The sequence below is a fragment of the Oncorhynchus mykiss genome, chromosome 6, assembly GCF_057628025.1.
Source record: "Oncorhynchus mykiss isolate SJ-2025 chromosome 6, ASM5762802v1, whole genome shotgun sequence".
Lineage (NCBI taxonomy): Eukaryota > Metazoa > Chordata > Actinopteri > Salmoniformes > Salmonidae > Oncorhynchus > Oncorhynchus mykiss.
In genome coordinates, this window is record NC_143027.1 from 40,597,200 (window position 1) to 40,621,677 (window position 24,478).

Below are 24,478 nucleotides of genomic sequence, written 5' to 3' on the forward strand. Positions count from 1 at the left end.
GTCAAAAACGTGATTTCCTGTGTTTTATATACATCTACACACTATGAGGTTGGAATAATACTATGACATTGTGAACATAATGGTAATGCCCTTTTAGTGTAAGAGCTGTTTGAAAATACTGTTTTGGTGGGATGGAGCTTTGGCTTGCCTGGTGACATCATCAGGCGGTAAATTAGTAGACAAATAAGAGAGTTCCAAACCTCTGCCAATAACAGCTAGTTTTCAGTTTTAAGGTACTTTATTCTTGCTTAAGAAATGTATCTTTGCTAAGAAGCTATTTTTGTTTCTTTTTGACCATTTTCATACAAAATAATCACAGTAAGGAACTTTATTGTTACCCAGAAATGATTTGATACAGAGATAAAAATGGCCGCAGTGGACTTTTAAGTCAGAGACTTTCTCACAGTTTTTAAGTATCCAACAATCTTCGATGTCATAATTGGAAAATGTGTTTCATACTGCTTGTCTGATGGAATGTTGTATGTTTTATAACATAAAAACAGATCCGATCCATGGGAATTTGCAAATGGCAGATCTAGTAGGATATAACTATTTTTAGCAAATAAAGGTTCTGACTAACTCTTAGGGAGTCAATATGGAGCCTCCACACAACAATGGCTCTTGTTTGTGACTTAAAAGTATTTGTGCTGTGTATTCAGCTTAGTCTACATAACAGGCAGTTTCCCAAGCCCATGCCATGAATGCTCAATAGTTGTAGCATTATGTGGAATGAACACATTATGTGAGCCACAACAGTTATTTTTCCCCATTGATGACTTATCTCCCCCAAATGAAAAAAACAACAACATTTAGCCAGAAATGTTTTCGCCTGTGGTATTTGAGTAGCCTATGTTGCAGTTTACTAAAGTCTCAATACATAATTCATACTTTACTGTTATGCCACTGTTTTGATACACAATACAATTTTCCAGACGTCACAGAAAGCCTCTCAACCTCTAAAACAGGGCCAAGCAATACACCTACGATCTGGATCTAAGATAGTGTGCTTTTCTTTGTGGTTGCGGCCTACAGATAAGGCTAAGAAATGCAACTGTATTCATGCCTGCGTAAAGGACACATTTTGTTTTCCCTTGATTATTCATCAGCTCCCCTAGGATTGTATAGCATGGGATTCATTCCCCTGGGAGAAAACACATGCACGCGCACACACCAGCAAACACGGCCTGCATGTACGCTCACAAACACCTCATTCTGAGAGACGAGAGGAAAAGGAGTGGGAGGATTTCCCCCGCTTTTCTTATTTTCGGCTTACATGAGGTCATAGTGACCATCAGGCTTAACAATTACTAGACCAATAACATCATGTTGATGTCCACAACAGGAAATACAACATACTTTCAAGAAAAGTTTTTTAAAAAATCTCAAGAAAACAAAGCTAAGGACAAAACAGAGGTTATGAGTATTACGTGTAAAACCACTTAAAAGTTAGAACTACAAACGAAGTCTTTGCTTTGTTTATATTTGTGTATAAATAATCAAGTAAAGAATCATTATTTGAAGATCACAGTAATTTAATAGACAGAGTTTTGATCTTGTTTACAGTATATTGCTAATCTGCGAATGGCATTTGTCCAAAAGACAAATACTAGATTTTTTGCTTTTCACGTACAGATTATATTATTTCAAATATGACCCACACTTCTTGTGTAGCAGGCAAAGCAGGGCTGAACAAACAGCCCACGTTTGTTCAGCCCTGCTTTGCAGCTGCCTTGGCTGCCTGATGGGCCCGTCTCTCCTCCTCAGCCCTCTCCCTCATCTCTTTCTCCCTTCTGATGAGCTGCTGCCTCTCTGCCTCCCACTCCCCCACCTTTCTCTGGTACTGCTCCATGTCAGGGCCCTCTGCTGAGGCTAGGCTCTGCTGGACCAGGCTGGAGACCAGCACCTGCAGGGGACTAGGGTCCACCTTTCCCCTGGACTGGAGCTGCCCACTCAGATCCTACACATGGCCAGAGGAGATGAGGAGGTGAGCGATGGGGTGTATGGAAAAGGAGGCATTAAGGCCTAGATTCAATCAGATCAAGTGTTAACCGGCGATAGCCGACACCTGCATAGCTGATGTTTTGCCTGGTGTCAGACGGTGTAATTGCTATCAAAACGGTGAGCAGCTGCTCTTGTGATCGTCACGATGAGGATTTATTTGAGCCTAATCAAGGTGTAAGCCTAGATTACATCACACATTCCAGTGTTCGAACTGGTAAACAAGGAGGCATGGGATTCCTACTAATGAGACTCCGTGCAGCCAAAGGCATTGTCCGAGATAGTTATACCGGAAGCCGCTTGTGGATTTAACAGCTCTTACGCGGTTCCACCTCTGACACCGTCAAAACACATGCTATGCGGGTGTCGTCTGGCGCCAATTGAATCGAGCCCTAAGTGTAACTGTCGTTGTAAATTATGAGTGCTTAATAGCAATTTATTCAACTGATCAAAACAAGAAATCTGTAACACAACATACATGCAGTCCATACACTTCCCTTGTTTAATTGATCTTCCCTTTGCCCAGTACCTTAAACCTGCTGGCATAGAGGGGTAGCTTATCTCTCTCTGCCTGGTCGTCCTCATCCACCTCCTCCTCTTTCTTCCCCTCGTCTCCTCCTGACTCATCATCCTCTCCAGAGGAGGAGTCTGAGGCAGAGGACAGGTCCTGCAACAGACCCTCCAGGTAATCCACCTAGGAGAAACACACACACACAGCACAGGTTTAAGGAAACACACAGACGCAACTGGGACAGGCGGACATGCACTGACAGACCGACACGATAACTCTGGAGCAATGAGCATCCCCTCATAGGAGTCCATCAGGACAAAGAACGGACGCGAAAACAAACACACCCAGACAATGGCACACACAATTAATATTTCCTGATCTACACAGAGTCCTCAGTTCTGACACTGTCCTGCTTTCTGGCAAACCTGGTTTGGTTCCCAAAGTCTCACAGATTCCCCCTGTTCTCCAGACTCCACTAAATCACATTACTCTGCTCAGAGTTGAACTACTGAACTAGATAGGGCTAGAGGAGCACTGCACCAGAGTGCGTTGACGTGCTTCTGGGTATAAATAACCCAGATATAACAGTCTCAACACTAAGCCCTGGAGATAAACCCTCAGACCGGCTCATACCCTGTACCTGGAAAGTAACAGCTCTCTACTGCCACCAGGTTGGTGTCATATGCTCATTGTGTTATTTGCAGCATTTGATGAGTAAAATGAGATTGTAAACAATCAGCTAAACTGTACAGGCTTCTTATTCATGAAAATGCTTTATAATGAGTTAGTATTATACTTGTATAATGTGTTACTAATGATCTTGTTTGTGTTAGATACTGATTTAGGTATTGTGAAAAGTACAGCACTAAGACAGGTATTGGTGAGTACATACAGCATCCTTTGATAGTTTGCCATCTCCAGGAGCGGCAGCTACTCTCTCCATGACGGCCAGGGCCCGGCCCAGATACCCTGGTGTCCACATCAGAGGCATGCCCCTGAACACAGCATGGATCCCTGCCCCCATCTCCACCTTACCTAGAGACAGACAGAGAGAACGAGAGAGGAGCAGGAAGTGGAAACTATCAGAGATGTGATCAGCACAACATGACAACCAGACCATGCGGTTTGGAGAGGTTGATTTAAATGTTTGACAAGAGGGTAAAGCAGGGTTTCCTGAGAAATCCTCATCCTTCTGCTATCGACAAATGGTTAGGAAAATGAGGAAAGGCTATGGCTTGTTTTAGGACCAGGAGTATGGCGGAATACAGACCTAGTAAAGCACAGCCCAGCAGTTGAGCGCTGAGGCCTATAGAGCCGTCCTGCTTCAGGCCAGATATCAGCAGCGATGCTCCCAGAGCCCTCTCCTCTGACATCTGCACAGTCAACCAACACAAACATACACTTATGCTTCAGACAACAATTGAAAATAGCATAATAACTGACTTCCACAGAAATACAGTAACTGTGGCTGCTAAATTTAAACTGATACATTTTGCACTCGTCTTTTCCTACTAGCACTGACTGGTGATAGATACTTTGTTGAGGGAAAATCTACTTGCTGCGATTGTGATAAGTTGTCTCACCTAGCTATCTTAAGATGAATGCACTAATGTAAGTCGCTCTGGATAAGAGCATCTGGCTAAATGACTAAAATATAAAAAAACATGTAAAATATATATATATGTAAATATCCATATTTATCAAGGGGGATGGTGTTGTGCTGGGATCATAGTGACCTTCTCTACACACATATGCCCTCCTTAAGTTAACAACAATCAATCATTTCTACAGAGTCCAGACACTCCAAATTTTCTTTGGCACGATAACTTCTCCCGGACATGTTGGTACACATGAAGTACAGAGCAGTGAATGCTACTTTACTTACGCTGAGCTCTGGTTTGGTTGCAAGGTAATTGCTAAGTGCATACAGGGACAGGATCTGTGTTGTGGGCAGATCAAAAGACTCCTGAAGCATCACCTCTTCCACGACAGAACAGGCACCTGCAGAAGAGGAACAACCTTGTGAGGTTTTAAGCTACATTTCATATGTGTGTACATTGGCTTAGTTTTGTTTAACCAGAGTTTTTCCAAAGGGGGTCTGGGATAACTATACAGTTTGACAGATATTACAGTTTCAGAAGTCAGAGACTCTTTACCTTTGAAGTCTTCATCTTTTATGAAGGAATCTATCAGAATGTTGAACGTGAAATCATCTGGGAACATTCCGTATTGCACCTAAATACAGAAACAGAGAACGGTTAAAAACTTTCCATAAGCACAATATCATAGTCAACCTCAGAAATTGAGGTCAAACTCTTTAGAATGTAGATTTTCAAAAAGGCACTATGTACTGGACAATTACCATTCTAGGTAGAACATTAATGACAATGTTATGGTCATGGAACATTGGGTGCCAACATGGAGGACACTTTGTGACACTGTGTTTCTATACTCAGAGTTGATATTCACGTCATAAAAGGAATTCCCCTCGACCATCCCCACAAATTGGGTAAAACATTGATACCCATTGTAAAAACAAAAAAAAAAGCCAACTTCGTCGTCAGTTTTTGTTGTACAGAAATAAAAAAACATGCTGCTGTATTGTTCAATGTACAAGTTGAATTTGAATTGACTAAAACAAGCAGACAACAAAGAAAATGTCAAGTTTTTGAAGTGAACCAATAGGGTAACCTAGCTCACCACAGGTTGTTTTCACCATTTTCATTCTATCTAATACCGAGTGGACTATGGCTCTGCTTAGCATAATGTAGTCCTACCTTGTTCTTAAGTGTGTGCAGGGCCTTGTCTCTGGCCCCGTATCTGAGACACTGTCTGACCCAGCTGTGGACAGTCCAGTCTCTGAGGTACCAACAGTTCGGGCTGTGGCGAAATCTACAGGAGAGAGAAGAGAGATGTTCAGTTCAAAAAACAAGAACAAACAAGACATGAATGTTTATGACTTCTGTTATGTCATTATTCTGACGCTTTTATGCAGCATAGGTCAAGTCAAGCGTAACCGCTTAACCCATAGGCATATTGCATTGCAATATTCTTGTTAATCTTGTAATCACATAAGAAACAGATTCCAGAGGAGGGGAGAACAGGGAAGCTCTTAGACAGCATCGAAGCACAGAACAAACATGCATGTGACTGAACATAAACACATCATAAAAGACTTTGGAAGAAAACAGGGGTCAGAAGACAGTGGCCAGGAAGTGAACATCCTAACAAAGAAAATCATTTAACAGGGCATGCAAATTAGGCTTACTTATACAGATAGTACTCTGCTTGATCAACCTCTTCTCTTGACGATATGTTGTCAATAAACTGAAAAATAAAATACACAGAGATATGTTATGACAATGAAATAGTTTGCTACAGCTGAAACTGGTTGACAGACATACAAACTACAAGGATGAAATCTCTCAGTACTCTGCATGCTCTTACACGTGATATTGACAGGGAGCTGACAGGGAAGTTTCGGTCATACGTCCTATCCATCAAGGAGGCCAACAACGCTGTAGGATGACATGTTCATATTCAGCTTTACTTTCACATTTCACAAGAGCTAGACTTGCTGAAACTTTCTGCCATTTAAATATATGACTTCAATCTTCAAAAGACGTTACACTACTAATAACACAGTACAGTATCTCTCCACGTGTAGCCAACACTGCCCCCCTGTGTTAATTTAGTGCCGACATTCACAGACATCGTCACTGGCTTGACAAGTTACATATTCAGTACGACTTACGCACAGAATAACGAATATATTCACACGTCACTGTGTCTCCCAAAACTAAAATGCAACTGATGTCATGTCCACTTAACAGCTAACGTGTGGCAGATATGGTTGAGGCCCACCTTTCATTTGTTGCGCTGGGTAGGGACAAAGAGAATAGTTAGCGATGAGTTTCTTTGGATAGCTGTCTTACCCAGATTTTGATGATCTTTCTCTCTTGCGTCCCATAATTTGGTGTCTGTGTATGGTGTGGAAAGTAGACATCTTCTAGCTGTAGGACATAAACAAGAATGACCACACGTTACATAGAGTAGACAATGGACTCTGAAGGTAACATGCACAATGCAATTTATTGCGATTACAGTAAAATCAAATACTAAGTTAAACTTTGGACAAACGGGATAAGAGGCATCTTATTTGGTTTAGCTTGTGAGGAGTTAGGCTAGGTCAGAATGGGTTCATTATACGTAGCTAGCTAGGTAGCCACCTGGCTAGCCTTCTAGCTACTTGCCTGGAAAAACACAAATAGTTCGGCCAAACAGTGAATCAATCAATGATAGAAAACGTTCCTGATTTAAATAATTATTTTTTAGTATTAAAAAAATGTACCTATAAAACGGTGATTTCCACATTTATGGATAACTTTGACAGCTCCTAAACAACGCTTCAAAGTGTAGGCTGCCATCTTGGGACGATACCAACATATGACAGAGGGGAGCAACAATGTTGAGTGAGAGAGAGCCTTACTCAAATACACGTTTAATGCGAACCGTAACACCATGAAAAACAGAATATATAATACGGAAATAGAAACGGTGTTATTTTTCTAAATACTATAATTATGTATGTTTAATAAAAAATATCAAACATAACATTAGAATGAAACCCTTTATATCTATTGGTACGGCCTCGAGTGCCTGTTATGGTGAATGTCAATTGTCCCAGTGGCAAATTCATTGGAAATAGGTAGGCCTGTCTGATCAAACCCATTATTTGATTATATCAAAAAGTCGTATCAAAGGCCTAGATATTATGTACAGACTGCAGAGTCGTTCAGATATGGCTCTTCCAGTTCTTCCAGGAATGGGCAACATTGATCCATAAAACCAACAGAGATAGATAACTCATCTTTATATCTGTGCTATTATAGCATCTGTGACTGCATGGGCAGCGCCATTGAGGCTACAACCCATAGGAATCCCACCCAGGTGACTACTTTAAAATGACTCAGGCATTGCGGAGTCCCTGAATGGCGCTACCCATGCTAAAACGGCCTTTTGGCCACTACAGGCCTCAATCATTCTCTATGATAAAACCACAGTTTCTAAACCATATTTGATAAAACCCTACTGAATCGAAGGGAATGGGAAACGCTGTAAACTTTGATTAAAAAAAATACACACTATTGTAATGTTAGGATGGGCGACTATGGGAGTCTTATTCATTAGGCACCAATAGGTACAGTGCGCCTTAGAGTTCCACACATTTTTGGGCTCCACAGTTTTTGAGCTGTGGAGTGGTGCAGTGGTCTAAGGCATTGCATTTCAGTGCTAGAGGAGTCACTACAGGCCGTGGTTCGATCCCGGGCTGTATCACAACTGTCCGTGATCGGGATTCCCATAGGGCGGCGCACAATTGCCCCAGCATCGTCCGGGTTAGGGGAGAGTTTGGCCGGGGTAGGCCGTCATTGTAAAATAAGAATGTGTTCTTAACTGATTTGCTGGTTAAATAAATCATTATTTTACGATTCAAAGCATTTTTTTTTTTTTACGTTGTGGCTTAATGAATTCGTATTCATTAAGGCACAACGTAAAAAAACAAAACTGTTTTGAATCGTAAAATAATAATTGACCCTGATGTCATACCCTGCTCTCTGTCACCTGTTCAGGTACTGTGGCTGCGGATGAGCTGAAGAAACAGCAGGCTGTCCTCCCATAGATCTCAGCTGCCCTGGCAAGACTCTTTTGCTTCCCCTGCAAAAAAGGAGCCAAAAGGTAGTTGTGCAGGTATCAATACCAACTTATTTCAGTGCACCTTCCACCGTTCCACAAACCCAGAGCAAACAGAAGAGGGAGACAAACACATCCTCTTCTTGATTTTTGTCAGGCCCACTTGGCTACAAATTCTAAATTGCATTTTGCTGTGTGTAGTGCATCATTATTTTGACTAATCACTGTTTCCAGTCATACAGCCAGTGTAGGATATACTGCCCTAACTGTATTGCAATTGACACAATAAGAGTTTCTGTAACTAATAACAAAAAAATACATCCCACCCTGACTCCACCACTCAAATATAAGCTACCTCAAATGTAAGAGATTAACGCCCCCTTTGATGGCTTGATATTCTCTGAATCCTTTAAATGACTTAATTTACCAATACAAAGGTATTGCACAGGCCAGGCCTTTCTAACCAAAGACCATATGGCTGATAAAGTATCTTCTAATGTATTTGTGTCAGATCATAGTCCTTCACCTTGAACCAATGTGTTTGTGTTCAAAACATAGTGTAATCTATTTGTTTACTACGGGACGCTCCTTGACCGTGATTATGTAAACTTCTTGGCCCAAGGTCTAGGCAGGTGACAGGTCATGTCCTGGGTGGGTCTCTGTTATTAAACAAAAGCGGGAAGAATTTCTGCACCCTTTAGTACACTGACCATCAAAACAGGAAGTTCCCTACCTGAGAACCGTGCCAAAGAGAACACACAGGAAGTGAAGCGTTTTAGCAACACAGTTGCTGCAGACATAACTCTGTCCCTCATCCTGATGCTTTATAGCCTCTGTGAAACATTACAGGGAGAGCTTTGAGTTCCAGCTGTGTGTTCCTGGCAATAGTGAATGAAGAGAGGCAGAGAGGCCACACACCCCACTTAGTCTTACCACATTTACATAAAGACCCTACAACACCATCTCTACACATTATGGACTGGTGGACACGAGGTGGACACGATACGATTTATCCTTGCAGTTTGATATTCTACCAGGTTATGAGAATTTACCCACCAAGTCTAAACATGTTTTATCTCAGTGACTGTGAGGTGGAGATAAAGAATCCAGAAGTAGTATTTTTCAGTACCAAAACTGTCTTTCATCCCGTAAACCGGTTCCTCTTTATTCTAAGATAGATTTAGCCTGATTTGTGTGTACACTGTACTGTAAAAAGTATGCACTCGCTACTGTCAGTCACTCTGGATAAGAGCGTCTGCTAAATGTACCACTGCTGAATTTGTACAGTTCAACTGAGCCATTCATGGTGATTACTGATTAATACATTATTGCTATATTTTAGTAGATGCTCTGGATGACATACATGAGCAATTTGGGTTAAGTGTGTTGCTCAAGGGCACATTGACAGATCTTTCACTTAGTCGGCTCTGAGATTTGAACCAGCAACCTTTCAGTTACTGGCCCAAAGCTCTTAACCTCTAAGCTACCTGCCGCACAGATTATACATACATAATGTCAAACTGCACACTGACATACACTCAGGATATGAGGCAGGTCCTCACCAGACATCACCGACAACAACGTCGCCTGTGGGCACAAACCCACCGTCGCTGGACCAGAGAGGACTGGCAAAAGTGCTCTTCACCAATGAGTCGCGGTTTTGTCTCACCAGGGGTGATGGTTGGATTCGCGTTTATCGTCGAAAGAATGAGCACCGAGGCCTGTACTCTGGAGCGGGATCGATTTGGAGGTGGAGGGTTCGTCATGATCTGGGGTGGTGTGTCACAGCATCATCGGACTGAGCTTGTTGTCATTGCAGGCAATCTCAACGCTATTCGTTACAGGGAAGACATCCTCCTCCCTCATGTGGTACCCTTCCTGCAGGCTCATCCTGACATGACTCTCCAGCATGACAATGCCACCAGCCATACTGCTCATTCTGTGCATGTTTTCTTGCGAGACAGGAATGTCAGTGTTCTGCCATGCCAGCGAAGAGCCCAGATCTCAATCCCATTGAGCATGTCTGGGACCTGTTGGATCGAAGGGTGAGGGCTAGGGCCATTCCCCCCAGAAATGTCTGGGAACTTGCAGGTGCCTTGGTGGAAGAGTGGGGTAACATCTCACAGCAAGAACTGGCAAATCTGGTGCAGTCCATGAGGAGGAGATGCACTGCAGTACTTAATGCAGCTGGTGGCCACACCAGATACTGACTGTTACTTTTGATTTTGACCCCCCCCCCCCCCTTTGTTCAGGGACACGTTATTCAATTTCTGTTAGTCACATGTCTGTGGAACTTGTTCAGTTTATGTCTCCGTTGTTGAATCTTGATATGTTCATATAAATATTTACACGTGTTAAGTTTGCTGAAAGTAAACGCAGTTGACAGTGAGAGGACGTTTCCTTTTTTGCTGAGTTTAGTTTAGAGCCTGCTGGACTACAACCCAGTTTGGGACTCTGATGACAGTTAAAAACGTTGTGCAAGGACACAAACATCCCCATTAGAACAGACAAACTGTACAGTGCTGTACTCTGCTGTGTTCTAATGTAGTGCACTGTACTCTACTCTACTGTACTGAACTATAGTTTGCTTTTCTTCACTGTACTGTACTCTCCTGTGCTCTATTGTACTGTACTCTACTGTGCTGTACTGTGATGTAAAAACTTGTGAAAAATAGATGTCTGTGATTGGTTCAACAATATAAAGACTACAAAACCCTATTTAGAGTCTGCAACACTCCAACCCAGTTTGGGGCTCTAATGACAGTTAAAAACCGAGGTGCAAGGACAGTAACATCCCCTTGAGAACAGACAGACCTGACCAGGGGAGAAGAAAGGAACTGTATAATTTACATTGAATAAGCAAGAGGAAGAGTCTGTTTTTGAAAAGAGAAGAGGTTGTATCAACCATTTTAGATGACATCCTAACCATAACACATTAGCTAGAGGGACACAAAATGGTGCTCTGTAGTAACTGCCTGCAGCTCTAGCTGTTATTGTTCAATACATTTACCAAAATATATCTGGCTTTGAAATCGAATACAGCTTTATTATGGTGATTGATCCTGGTTCATCATTAGATTAACACCATACTGCCTGATTTGTAAAAGCACAACCTTTTCAGACCAATCACTAACGGCCACATCAACCTTTTTTCAGCCACAGGACACATTTTCCCATCAGAGTGAATGACTAATTTACCAGAGTCCCTTATTCCTGACTCCCCCCAACGGTTTCACTTCAGCAGAACCTGTGTGAGAGTGAACACCACTACCTCATTGAGAGGTCTTCTCTCTGTGCTCTATCTGGAGCAAGTATACGTTGCCCTTAACTGCTGATCTATAGTCAGTTTTTCATTTTCCCTCTCATGATTAAGGTTCGGATAGGGGGAAGTTGAGCTGATCGTAGATCTGTGCCTAGTAGGGGTAACTTCTTCCCTTCTCTGTGCTTCCTTTCCGTGCCATTTAGCCGACGGTTTGGGTTGAAACATTTAGGTGAGGAGAGAAGAGAAGAAGAGGAGGATGTGAGAAGTTCCTCTTGACGTTTGCAGTTTCATACCTGGGATTTGGTGGTCTCTCTTGATAGAATAGGGAAGCATTGCTACTTTGTATTCTCATTTTAAAAGTAATGTCTACCACTTTACCTGAGATTACATAAATGGTGGGTTGGCTGATGCAAATGTCAAATTATCAGCCTTGACCTTCAAGTCAAATAGCACAGTGGATGACAAATTGCTCTCTAATTGCAAAAATAACACTTTAGATCAAACCTACAAGGACAATGCACACACTCCTCCTTTCCTACAATCAACAATAAAATGCAGTATTCTGAATCACGTGTGAGTGTTCAGGAGGCTTGTTGTCTGGGACACCCACAGAGTCTTGTGAACGGCCGTTTGATCGCGATGCAAAAGAGGTATGGGGAGAGATGTTTTCTCTTCCGCTTCCTCTCCTTTGTGAGAGAAGCGAGAGATCTCTGTTCTCCAAGAAGAAAGTCAACTCGTTCGCAAGTCATTGTGATCATCTCTGGTTCTGCACTGTGTGGTTTTAGAGAGGAGGAAACGTGGCAGTTGGATGATGCTGAGTCCCTGGGGGAACAGGAGATCTGAGTCTTACACTCTCATGCGTTGTTATTAGTCTCTTAAGTAGACCTCCTAGTATGGGTGTCTCACTGGTTCTGCAATCAACAATGGTACATCATTGCCTGGCCAATAAAGACAACTGTAAATTGGCTAAAGCTGAGACAGACTAGCACCCAATGCGAGACCTAAAACTCACTTTTCATTATTCTAGTGTTAAGTCATGTTTCTCTCTTATCATCAGGCATACAGTAGTTGCTATACAGTAGATCAAAGGCAATCATCATCAGGCCACTCAGCCATACACATAAAGCATACAGAGAGATGGAGTTGACAAGACTGGAATGGACTGGGGTCAGACTACTATACTCAACTCATTAGGCTTCATGCCCTCCCAGTAAGCATCATTTTCCAGGGCGTTGAAAATACATATTCTCCGGACGTTGAAATCAGATTCATTTTCGTCTCTGAATGACAGTTGAAAAGACATCACTAACAGACATTGGAAATATGTCTTTTTTTGTCATTGATAATGTGGTTACTTTTTCTACTGCACGTACATTCCTAATGAAGTAAGCATTGTATAATAATACTATTTGTTATCCATTTAATATAGGAGAGGAAGATTGCAATATATACTATTTATTATTGTCCTCATCTGTTACATGCACTTATGATAGCTTTCTCAAAAGCTTTAAAACCAGCAACGATGATTTTCTAAGTAATCCAATTTACAGAATAAACCAACAGACCACTTCAACTACAATAACTTTCTCAGCAATGGTTACAGAAATATTTGTTCTTGTTGCTATGACTGTGATATGTTGATGTTAATCTACCTTAATTAAGTGCACTGACTCTGGATAAGAGTGTCTGCTGAATGACCAAAATGTAAAAATGAAACACTTCAATCAAATCAGATTTTATTGGTCACATACAAATGGTTAGCAGATGTTATTGCGGGTATAGCTAAATGCTTATGTTTCTAGCTCTAACAGTGCACTAATATCTAACAAGTAATATCTAACAATTTCACATCAATACACACAATACACACAATCTCGCAGAGCATGCTGTGTATTATTCTCATGAGCTCCGCCCCCAAACAAGTAAAAATCTGAACGAATCAAGGCTGGTCGAAATTGGAACGAGTCATAGACATTTAGACTATGTTTCACCAGTTTGAACAGCACAGTACAGTACGGCACAGTTCAGTACAGTAGAGCGTGATTGGTTCAGTACCGGACCTAATCTGAACCAATCATAGATGTCTATGTTTGAGCCAAATTAAGGTTGGTCCGGACCAGATCAAATCTGAACCAAGCATAGACGTCTATAATTGGTTCAGACTTGGTCCGGTCCAGACCAAAAATCTAAGTCTGTGGATGTTGAAATCAAGGCCAGTCTGGACCGCACCAAAAAGGCGGACGGTCCAGACACAACCAAAAAAAGACGTCCATAAGACGTCTCCGTCGGTCCTTGCTTAGTGGGCTGTGGTGTGCCTTCTCATTACTTTCCTCTACATATGAGACAACCTTTAAAGCGTAAATCCCCCCCCCAAAAAAAAAATCTTAATTCTTAATTCTTACAGCACTTTTATTAATTTCAAAGTCTCTCATTAGATGAGATTACTTTTGTTCGCTCATTACATCACACAACAAACAACATAATTTACAGACCTATTAAAGCTTCCAGTAGAAGAGCATTTGAAACTAGCATTAAAAAAGAGAAATCACTTTTATCACATTGTAATCCCATGCTAATTCATTATAGATTGACAAGTACTAGTTCAAAAGTAACAATTTAGAAAAAATATATATTTTCAAAACAACAGAATTTTATTCACAGCACAATTTCACCCTGATTTCAACTCAGCCTTTCTTTAAGACACGTCTTTTCACATGCACATGTGTTGTCCGTTCTACCAGCCTGAAATACAACACACTTCACAGCTTATTCCAGGGGCGTTGCACAGTTTTGCGGACGCCCCCGGCAAGGTCAGAGGAAGAGAAAAATGTGCCGTTTTATAGTTAATGGCATGCTATTTGACACATTTTGCCAATTGGGCTGTGAGAAAATGTTGCTATTTTCGAGCTCAGGGATTCTTGAAAGATGTAAAGTGCAACTAACTGGATTCAACTCCGTCAGACACCATAAAAGGCATTTCATTTTTACAATTATTGTCCAACAAGTGTTTAAAGGCCTTCATTGTTTAATTCTAACATTTGATTATTCAAATATGTCATACAAATTCTAAACTTATTTTTGTTCGGTTTTATAGCAGTATTAAATGCTACAGGGCTAATTTAGTTAGCAATTTGGCCAGTTTTTCTAGATTTAAAACTACACTTATAAAGCAAACATTATCTCTGAGGTCTCGCCAGTGGCTTATTCGCGTTACTACTCAATTCTCTCCCCACCCTTTTACAATAGCTCTCAACCCTCTTCTCTTCAGCACAGTAGCCTATTCACGACTCGTACTCCTCTTGTCACTACTCGGTAGAAGAGGAACTCTTACTGTCGTTATAACTCCTTACACGTCTGTATTCTTCCCTGCTAAGATAACGTCTAAACTGCTTTCTCTGTTCTTCCTCCACCCTGCTCCCAGCTCTCACCAAATCCTCCTCTTCCTCCTCATCAGTCCCTACGTTTTTTGTTAAGACACCAGGGTCTGAGTGGTAGTCTTTTTCACATGGTTCAGGTGTGTCCATCATCTCCTCGCCTGGATCAGAATGGTACACCTGGTCACCTATCTCTAGCTGGTCTGGGTCAGGCTGGTACAGCTGGTCACCTATCTCTAGCTGGTCTGGGTCAGAATGGTACGACTGGCTACCTACCTCGGAATCTGAGTGGTACGTATGTTCACCTGTATTACCTGACTGTGGATAACACAGCTTGCCACCTATGTGGTGTTCACCTTCCTCTGACTCCGTTTCATACATCTGGTCACCTAATTCTAGGTTAGGTTGGTACAGCTGGTCACCTAGCTCTGAGTCAGAGTCATACACCTGTCTACCTGTCACACACTGGTACAACTGCTTATCTGCATCACCTGGCTCTGGAACAGGCTGATAAACCTCACCATCTGCCCCAGGAGGGTACACCTGTCCACTAGTCTCCATATCCTTTCTATACATCTGTTTAGCTGTCTCAGACCTGTACACCTGTCCCCCAGTGTGGTGTTGGTAGACCTCAGGGCTGTACTGGCTCCTCCTGTACAGGCTCTCCTCCTCATCCTCGTCCTGACAGGAGCTCCCCGGGACGCTCTCCCCATCCGACTGGGAGAGGCGCAGGCAGGGCCGCGGCCGCCTGGGCTTCTGGGAGAGGTCAAAGGGCTCTTCCTGGCTGTAACGGGTCAGGAGGCCCAGAGGGGCTGACAGGCAGAAGCGCCCCTGTCGCCTGGACACTGAGGGACAGAGACTCATGTTACAAACTGACCGGCTGATTCTGATTTAGCTTCAGGGTAGGAATGTTGTAGGAAGTCTCAATGCAGGAAGAGAGGAACCATATAATGAATTCCTCCATAGCCTTTAGTAATTACCTCTTGCATCCAGGCCCCTATCCATGATCCCATGTTTGACTTTCATGTGGCGGGTGAGATTTCCCTTCAGAGTAAACTTGCTGGGGCAGTAGAGGCACTTAAAGGGCCTACTGTCAGAGTGCAGGTGCATATGGCCCATCAGGTTATGCATTCTGTTGAACTCCTTCCCACACAGCTGAAAACAAGGAAAAACAAAAGAAAGCAGTCAAATATGTGCTCACGGAGCACAAAATGATTATGGAACAGATTTATTTTCGGCCTTAAAAATAATTCATCAGGGTCCTAGGAAATAATTGTACGTGCTTGAAAGCAACAGACAGATAAGTTGATAAACCAAAACCAAGATGTGCTGTAATTTTTCCTCAAATAAATAATTAAATAGCAACTATTGAAATAGTTTGTGAACACATTCCTTGATTACAACTTGTGAATTCCATTATTCCCCGAACCACATCCGTGGCAATTCATGGTGTAGTAAATACCATTCAAGGGCAAAACTGCACGCTGTGTAGTCTAAAACTGTGCCCATTGATCAAACTTTCGTTTTTATCAAACAACTAATGTGTTAGATGACTAATCCTCTCTGCACTCAGAGCTGTAACCAGAGTTGGACGTACTCATGAATGAATGTGCGCGTGTGCACTCACTCACACACACACACACACACACACACACACACACACACACACACACACACACACACAGACACACACAGACACACGCACACAGAGGAAGCTGAAGCGAGACAGGGCCAGAAGAGTAAGGCTGGGAAGGGCAACTCCTGCGCTGTCCTTCCTCTGCATTCTTTTTTATTAGGGTGGTCCTTTCCTTCAGGAGGAGAGAGGGACTGTAAACTGTCCAAGAGGACCGTGAGAAAACAGGAAGCGTTCCCTCCAGCAACAGAGAAAGCGAGATGAAATCTATTTGTGTGGCCCATTCTCCCGGGAGGCTGGGGGCCATTGTTAAAGAGGCAGTTTGTGCAGCGATATCCTTCCTATGGACGAGGATGGAACTCACTGCCAAATCCCCTCTCTATCTGCTATTTGCTCATCGTCTCAACCCTCCTACTGGAGAACAATGTCACAGAATGTGGAGTTGCTTCAGAGTGTCAGTTGGCTTCATTAGCTTAAACGTGGTCCCACTTAACACAACAGAGACTTTATATTATAGAAATAACCCTGCTATACCCTAACCCTTATTAGGGTATTATTCATTTTTTTAAAGGTATTCAGTCCGGCTTTAAACCTACTCTTACAATTTCGAAATTGGGTAGTGCATCATCAGTTACACTTGTTATGTCAGTCATTGCATACCATAGAGAGCTATTTATAACCTGTCAGAAATGTCCTCGGGGGGGGGGGGCCAAGTGAAAGAGTTTGGGAACCCCTGCCAAAACACATGTTCAACAATCTGTGTTCAAGTGACCAGGCAGGTTAAATTGGTCAGAGATGTAAAAAGACATGCAAGGCAGATAGCCAATTGTGGTACTATTGACATGCATCTACAAGGTGTATTATCTTCAGATACCCTGGCTTTAGAAGGAGTTGTTGCATGTGGCAATTAGAATGTCATAAGAACATTCCCCATCAGAACACTCACCTTGCATTTGTAGGGTTTGATGTCAGAGTGGACGATCATGTGGGCCTTGAGGGTCTGTTTCTGGACAAAGCTCTTGAAGCAGAGGTGGCACTGGTAGGCCCGGATGTTAGTATGGATCAGGATGTGGCGCTTCATGTTGGCCAGAAGGGTGAACTCACGACCACAGATACGACACTTGTGCTCCTTCACCCCCTGATATATATAGAGAGAGAGAAAGAGAGAGAGAGAAATAACCATCATCGTGGAACATTTTCTTACGTCTTGACAAGCAAGTCCGTCAGGGACACGCAAGACATCGCAGCAAGATGTTAGCATGACACCAAGCGAGTAGATGCCTTGTATAATTAAAACAATGCCTAAACATGCAGCTACTGTTACTGTAACAAAGCCTCATTTGTCTGTTTTTGAGGATAGCTGCTCTTTGTCCTGGCTTCACCATGTAGTACTAAAATACTGTTTGAAGCAGAAGCAATGATGTGCAATGATGCCCAGTAGTGTAAAAGCCATCATACTGTCATGAATTTCCTACAGCAAATGAAAAACAATAACAACCAAAACCATTTCAAGTCACCAAATGGAAAGGCTCCTGATGTTAGTGTGGACATTAGTACTTGGACAGTATGAAGACCCCACCCAGCCTTACTTTATGTGTGAGTGTGTGCTGTTTGAGGTGATGGGACTGTATGAACTCCATGCCACACTCGCTGCAGATGTATGGCCGGATGTCTTTGTGCTTCATCATGTGGTTCTGCAGCTGACTGGGGTACTGGAAGCTCTTCTGGCACTCACTACACCTATACAGAAAACAGAAATTTACTACACCTATACAGAAAACAGACATTCACTACACCTATACAGAAAACAGACATTTACTACACCTATACAGAAAACAGACATTTACTACACCTATACAGAAAACAGACATTCACTACACCTATACAGAAAACAGACATTTACTACACCTATACAGAAAACAGACATTCACTACACCTATACAGAAAACAGACATTCACTATACCTATACAGAAAACAGACATTTACTACACCTATACAGAAAACAAACATTTACTACACCTATACAGAAAACAGACATTCACTACACCTATACAGAAAACAGACATTTACTACACCTATACAGAAAACAGACATTTACTACACCTATACAGAAAACAGACATTCACTACACCTATACAGAAAACAGACATTTACTACACCTATACAGAAAACAGACATTCACTATACCTATACAGAAAACAGACATTCACTACACCTATACAGAAAACAGACATTCACTATACCTATACAGAAAACAGACATTTACTACACCTATACAGAAAACAAACATTTACTACACCTATACAGAAAACAGACATTCACTACACCTATACAGAAAACATACATTTACTACACCTATACAGAAAACAGACATTTACTACACCTATACAGAAAACAGACATTCACTACACCTATACAGAAAACAGACATTTACTACACCTATACAGAAAACAGACATTTACTACACCTATACAGAAAACAGACATTTACTATACCTATACAGAAAACAGACATTTACTACACCTATACAGAAAACAGACATTTACTACACCTATACAGAAAACAGACATTTACTACACCTATACAGAAAACAGACATTTACTACACCTATACAGAAAACAGACATTCACTACACCTATACAGAAAACAGACATTTACTACACCTATACAGAAAGCAGACATTTACTACACCTATACAGAAAACAGACATTTACTATACCTATACAGAAAACAGACATTTACTACACCTATACAGAAAACAGACATTTACTACACCTATACAGAAAACAGACATTTACTACACCTATACAGAAAACAGACATTTACTACACCTATACAGAAAACAGACATTCACTACACCTATACAGAAAACAGACATTCACTACACCTATACAGAAAACAGACATTCACTATGTCTAGACAGAAAACAAACACTCACTACACCTATACAGAAAACAGACATTCACTACACCTATACAGAAAACAGACATTTACTACACCTATACAGAAAACAGACATTTACTACACCTATACAGAAAACAGACATTTACTATACCTATACAGAAAACAGACATTTACTACACCTATACAGAAAACAGACATTTACTACACCTATACAGAAAACAGACATTTACTACACCTATACAGAAAACAGACATTTACTACACCTATACAGAAAACAGACATTCACTACACCTATACAGAAAACAGACATTTACTACACCTATACAGAAAACAGACATTTACTACACCTATACAGAAAACAGACATTTACTATACCTATACAGAAAACAGACATTTACTACACCTATACAGAAAACAGACATTTACTACACCTATACAGAAAACAGACATTTACTACACCTATACAGAAAACAGACATTTACTACACCTATACAGAAAACAGACATTCACTACACCTATACAGAAAACAGACATTCACTACACCTATACAGAAAACAGACATTCACTATGTCTAGACAGAAAACAAACACTCACTACACCTATACAGAAAACAGACACTACACCTAGACACAAAAACACAAACTCACTACACCTGGACAGAAAACAGACACAACACCTAGACAGATAAACACAAACTCACTACACCTGGACAGAAAAGTGGCCTGGATTTATCCCAAAAAGCTAAATCCTTCCCACTATCTTGGGAGTCAACAGAAAGTTGCTTGCATTAAATAACATGTTTACATTCAAGTTCAAGTTCAAACTGAATGTGAAAGAGATATTCAGTCACCTGATGAACATGGAGGTCCAGTCAGAACTGTACTTATTATTTATTAAAAGCGTACACATTTCGGCATCGGAGCCTTCATCAGAGCGTTTGCTTATACCCGAGACTATATAACTGTACAATCATACTGTATTAGATGTATACAGTAGTAGACATGTAGCCTTAGTTTTATAAGGACTTTTATTCTAGTGTTAGGTACTGTAAGTCTTTTGGGACTTTTATTATGAAAGCGACATAACTAGTTTCCTGTTATAATCCGCATTACATTTTTTGCTGCCGAACCCACAACCAGAAATAAGGGTAACAGACGAATGAGGTAATGTGTTTAAACCCCCCCCTTTTCCCCCCTTTTTTTCTCTTCTTTAAAAAAAAAACATTTTCTGGTTTAAAACCCAGCTGGTGTTTCTGGGTATATGTACCTGTAGAGGGTGGGTCCTCTGTGGGCCGTCAGGTGTCTCTTGAGCTGGGCCAGAGAGGGGAAGTCTAGACCACACTCTACACACACGTTCTCCTGGCCCTTCTCATGCTTCAGCTCATGGGCCCGCAGCTCACTAGGATAGGCAAAGCCCCTCCCACACACCCCACAACTGGAGAGGAGAGATGAATAGCAATTGTTTTTTTGTCAAGCAGAACGTAGACACTAACTAATCAAGAGTAATGAATAGTCATAGTTCTAACTATTCCTGAACTTTAGTTTATCTTCTTAAAGGAAAAATCCACTCAAAAGCTATATTTTGGCATTTGTTTCATTGGTCCATTGTTGATACAGTCCCAACATGTTTTGCATGTCTGCAATCACATTTTCATAAATACTGCCGGCATGATGCATTTTGCATCATAAGGGTGGAGTTTTCCTGTAAGTTTGAGTCAAAGACTGAAGGCATGTAATGTAAGGTCCTTGCTAATTAAACCATTTTCTTAGTTATCAACTCGACTAACAAAAGAGTATCTCCTGGGTGTGTGAAACGGAACAGACGGTCTAGACAAAGCTCATCCCAGTACTGACCTGTATGGCTTCACATCACTATGCTGCATCATGTGTCTCTTCAGATGGCTGGTCTGGGTGAAGGCTTTGTGGCACACCTGGCACTTGTGTGGCCTTGTGCCCTGGTGGGTAAGAAGGTGGGTGTGCAGGTGGCTCAGCTGTTTGAACAGCTTCCCACACAGGTGGCAGCCGTGAGGCTTGATCCCGCTGTGGCCCAGGATGTGTGTGACCAGGTTATACTTGGAGGTGTATGACTTGTCACACATACGGCACTTCCAACGCTTCTGGTCTCCCCCTACATCTACGTAGTAGCTGTCGTCAATGTGGATGTTGAGACCTAGCTTCTCAACGCTGGTCATCCCACCTCGGGGGCCTCCGTCTGGGCCACACCGACCAGGTCTGAGGGCCTCTCTGGGGTAGAAGGCTCCAGGAGAGAGGTGCATGACAGGCCCAGGCATGAAAAAGGGGAAGGGGATGAGGCTGGGGTGGAGAGAGGGAAAGAATGGGGGAGGAGGGTGGTGCAGGAGGAGAGGAGAGGGAGGCCACAGAGGTGAGGGGCTGATTGGTTCCTGTTTCACCTGCATTGCCAGGCCCATAGGTGGATCATACCTAGACCGAGCCCTGTTGTGCAGCTGGAGCCGGGTCAGGTCAATCATACCTGGGATGGGCATGGGAGAGGGAGAGAGACGTGGATGAGAAGGGAGGGAGAACGGAAGGTGGGAGAGATCAACAGTCCTGGTGTTGCCACGACGCTCCACCTCCTCCATGTCTCCAGGAGTGGGGGATTCGGAACCCTCCATTTTGAATGGAGTTCTTTTGCGTTTTTGGGAGCCTTCGCCCTGGGTGTAATGAATATCCTCAAGGCCCATAGGGAGATGGTGAGTCAGAGGGCTGAAGGTGGTGCTGTAGGCCTCTCTGGTCGGGGACAGGGAGCGTTTGGGGAGGTTCAGGTAGAGTGGAGATTGGCTCAGGTAAAGACTGGGGTGAGAGACAGGCCTCAGGTCTTCCCTAAGAGGACTCCTCCTGTCTGGTCTGAAACCTAGGACATCTGTGTCCATCATTTACCTGCATAGGGAAATACAGAGAGGAAAGCAGTTATTTATTTAAACTATTATATAAACAATATATAACATATAAACAATATGTTTATCATAAGAATGCTTCTTTGAGACCTGAAGAATAGGAAACAGCACTTAAATGACACACCTACTACACAGGTAGTAGAGACAACACAAATTGCTGTCCTCTTTAATCTGTCACTTCTCTCATCCACCCATCTTTTTTTTTTAAATCAACCAGGCAAGTCAGTTAAGAACAGATTCTTATTTACAATGACAGGCTAGGAACAGTGGGTTAACTGCCTTGTTCAGGGGCAGAACAACAGATTTCTACCTTGGCAGCTCTGGGATTTGATCTAGCAACCTTCCGCTTACTGGGCCAACACTCTAACCACTAGGCTACCTGCTGCCCCTCTGAAATTTGGAACTAACTTGTACCTCTCCCTCTTGCACACTTTACGCTTCTCCCCCTCGCTCTGCTCTGTTCATATTTTTGCACGGATGGGTGGAAGGTTACTTCTCCTTTTGTCCTCCGCTATTGCTCTATATATGATATCTTACTGTGCTTTAGAGATCCACATGTTCCAAACACATGGACAATTTGTAGGTCTGCATACCCTGTATTCTCTCTGAAGAACCAATCAACGACATACACGAAAGAGTAGCCTGTGTATGATCAGACCAATGTTGGAGTCTTTGTGGTTTTGAACTGAAGCCAGACAAATGAGATTAGCTGTGATAGAGTGAATCAGACAATGTGACGGGGAACTGTTCAACTTCTGCAGATCAGCTAAAAGAGGATGAGACAATACTGTTAATAATAAGGCTATTTATGTAAATACAGTGTGAGGGATGTTTCTGTGAACTGTTATCATTCTACAGCAGTGGGGGCTGCTGAGAGGAGGACGGCTTGTAATAATGGATGGAATGGAACGGAGCGAATGGACTGGCATCAAACGTGATACAGTGGTGGAAAAAGTACGGGATTGTCATACTTGAGTAAAAGTAAAGTCACCCAGTAAAATACAACATGAGTAAAAGTCTAAAAATATTTGGTTTTAAATTGACTTAAGTATCAAAAGTAAATGTAATTGCTAAAATATACTTAAGTATCAAAAGCAAAAGTAAAAATACTTTTTTATTCCTTATATTAAGCAAACCAGGCGGCACCATTTTCATGTTTTTATTATATTCACGGATAGCCAGGGGCACGCTCCAACACTCAGGCATAATTTACAAACGAAGTATGTGTTTGGTGAGTCCGCCAGACCAGAGCCAGTAGGGATAACCAAGGATGTTATCTGGATAATTGTGTGAGTTAGACCATGTTCCTGTCCTGCTAAGCATTCAAAATATACTTTTGGTTGTCAGGGAAAATGTATGGAGTAAAAAGTACATTATTTTCTTTAAGAATGTAGTAAGTTAAAGTAAAAGTTGTCAAAAATATAAATAATAAAGTAAAACACAGATACCCCAAAAAACGACTTAAGTATTTTTACATAAGTACTTTACAACACTAATTTGATACCATTCCACCTATTCCACTCCAGCCTTTACCACGAGCCAGTCCTCCCCAATTAAGGTTTCACCAACCGCCTGTGTTCTACAGAGCAAAAACAGTGAGATCTTCCAATGTTGAAAGAGATAGGGAAAGGGATGGTGATGGTCATCATAAAGGATAAAGATTAGATCACAAATCAATTCTTGTTCATAGAAAGACACAACAAATAGTCTACTCTAAGCTTCAATTTGTTATTGCGTTCAAAGTGTGAAAATAATATCATGATGTGAAGTATTCAACATTACAATACTATACACAGAACATGGTACAGCATGGAAAGACCCCTCTGTCGCTCTCCGTCTGTCTGCCATGCTAGTTTGCATCCCCAGTGAATACAACAACAACTCACACATTAAAACAAAAGCCCCTCCTCATCCCCCTGCCATACCCCTACCCTGTTAGTCCTCTGTTGGATCTGAGGGACTCACCAGCTCAGTGTAGCTCAGCCTGTCTGTCCTCTCTTCTGTACTGTTGCAGTAGTGCAGTAGCTGTGTATTAGGCTGAGGTACCAGCTCCTGTACCTATCTCTCTGGCTACTCTGCTCCGCTCTCGCCCTGCTCCTGTCCTGACAATGAGCTACCCGTCCACGGACAGCATTTGAAGTGACTTAAGAAAGTGAACAGGAACAATCACTTTGTTCTCATTTTTCAGAT

General features: G+C 42.0%; 2 protein-coding genes across 2 annotated transcripts; both read right to left on the reverse strand.

Annotated features, from left to right (window-relative positions):
• Positions 1–1,514: 1,514 nt before the first annotated feature.
• LOC110525951 (small ribosomal subunit protein mS27) lies at positions 1,515–6,988 on the reverse strand. Its single transcript, XM_021606480.3, has 11 exons — positions 6,861–6,988; positions 6,445–6,522; positions 5,957–6,027; positions 5,778–5,836; positions 5,287–5,401; positions 4,666–4,744; positions 4,395–4,510; positions 3,780–3,882; positions 3,402–3,544; positions 2,528–2,692; positions 1,515–1,957 (listed from the first exon to the last, which is right to left on the reverse strand). The coding sequence occupies exons 1-11, from the start codon at positions 6,934–6,936 to the stop codon at positions 1,709–1,711; spliced, it is 1,254 nt and encodes a 417-aa protein (XP_021462155.2). The 5' UTR covers positions 6,937–6,988; the 3' UTR covers positions 1,515–1,708.
• Positions 6,989–13,179: 6,191 nt separating this feature from the next.
• Positions 13,180–24,478, reverse strand: LOC110525952 (uncharacterized). The gene is made up of 7 exons (XM_090237927.1): positions 24,254–24,478; positions 21,228–22,271; positions 20,641–20,808; positions 18,059–18,209; positions 17,416–17,607; positions 15,817–15,991; positions 13,180–15,681 (listed from the first exon to the last, which is right to left on the reverse strand). Exons 2-7 carry the CDS (start codon positions 22,265–22,267, stop codon positions 14,768–14,770), a joined length of 2,640 nt encoding a protein of 879 aa, XP_090094053.1. The 5' UTR covers positions 22,268–22,271; positions 24,254–24,478; the 3' UTR covers positions 13,180–14,767.

Coding starts and splice junctions, on each gene's coding strand:
- LOC110525952 (XM_090237927.1), bottom strand. CDS start 22,267: ATGATGGACACAGATGTCCTAGGTTTCAGACCAGACAGGAGGAGTCCT. Junction 20,809..21,227: donor AGTGATGTGAAGCCATACAG/GTCAGTACTGGG, acceptor TCTCCTCTCCAG/TTGTGGGGTGTGTGGGAGGG. Junction 15,992..17,415: donor TCAAACCCTACAAATGCAAG/GTGAGTGTTCTG, acceptor CCTTGTTTTCAG/CTGTGTGGGAAGGAGTTCAA.
- LOC110525951 (XM_021606480.3), bottom strand. CDS start 6,936: ATGGCAGCCTACACTTTGAAGCGTTGTTTAGGAGCTGTCAAAGTTATC. Junction 4,511..4,665: donor AAAAGATGAAGACTTCAAAG/GTAAAGAGTCTC, acceptor CCTCTTCTGCAG/GTGCCTGTTCTGTCGTGGAA. Junction 3,545..3,779: donor GCTGGGCTGTGCTTTACTAG/GTCTGTATTCCG, acceptor GTCTGTCTCTAG/GTAAGGTGGAGATGGGGGCA.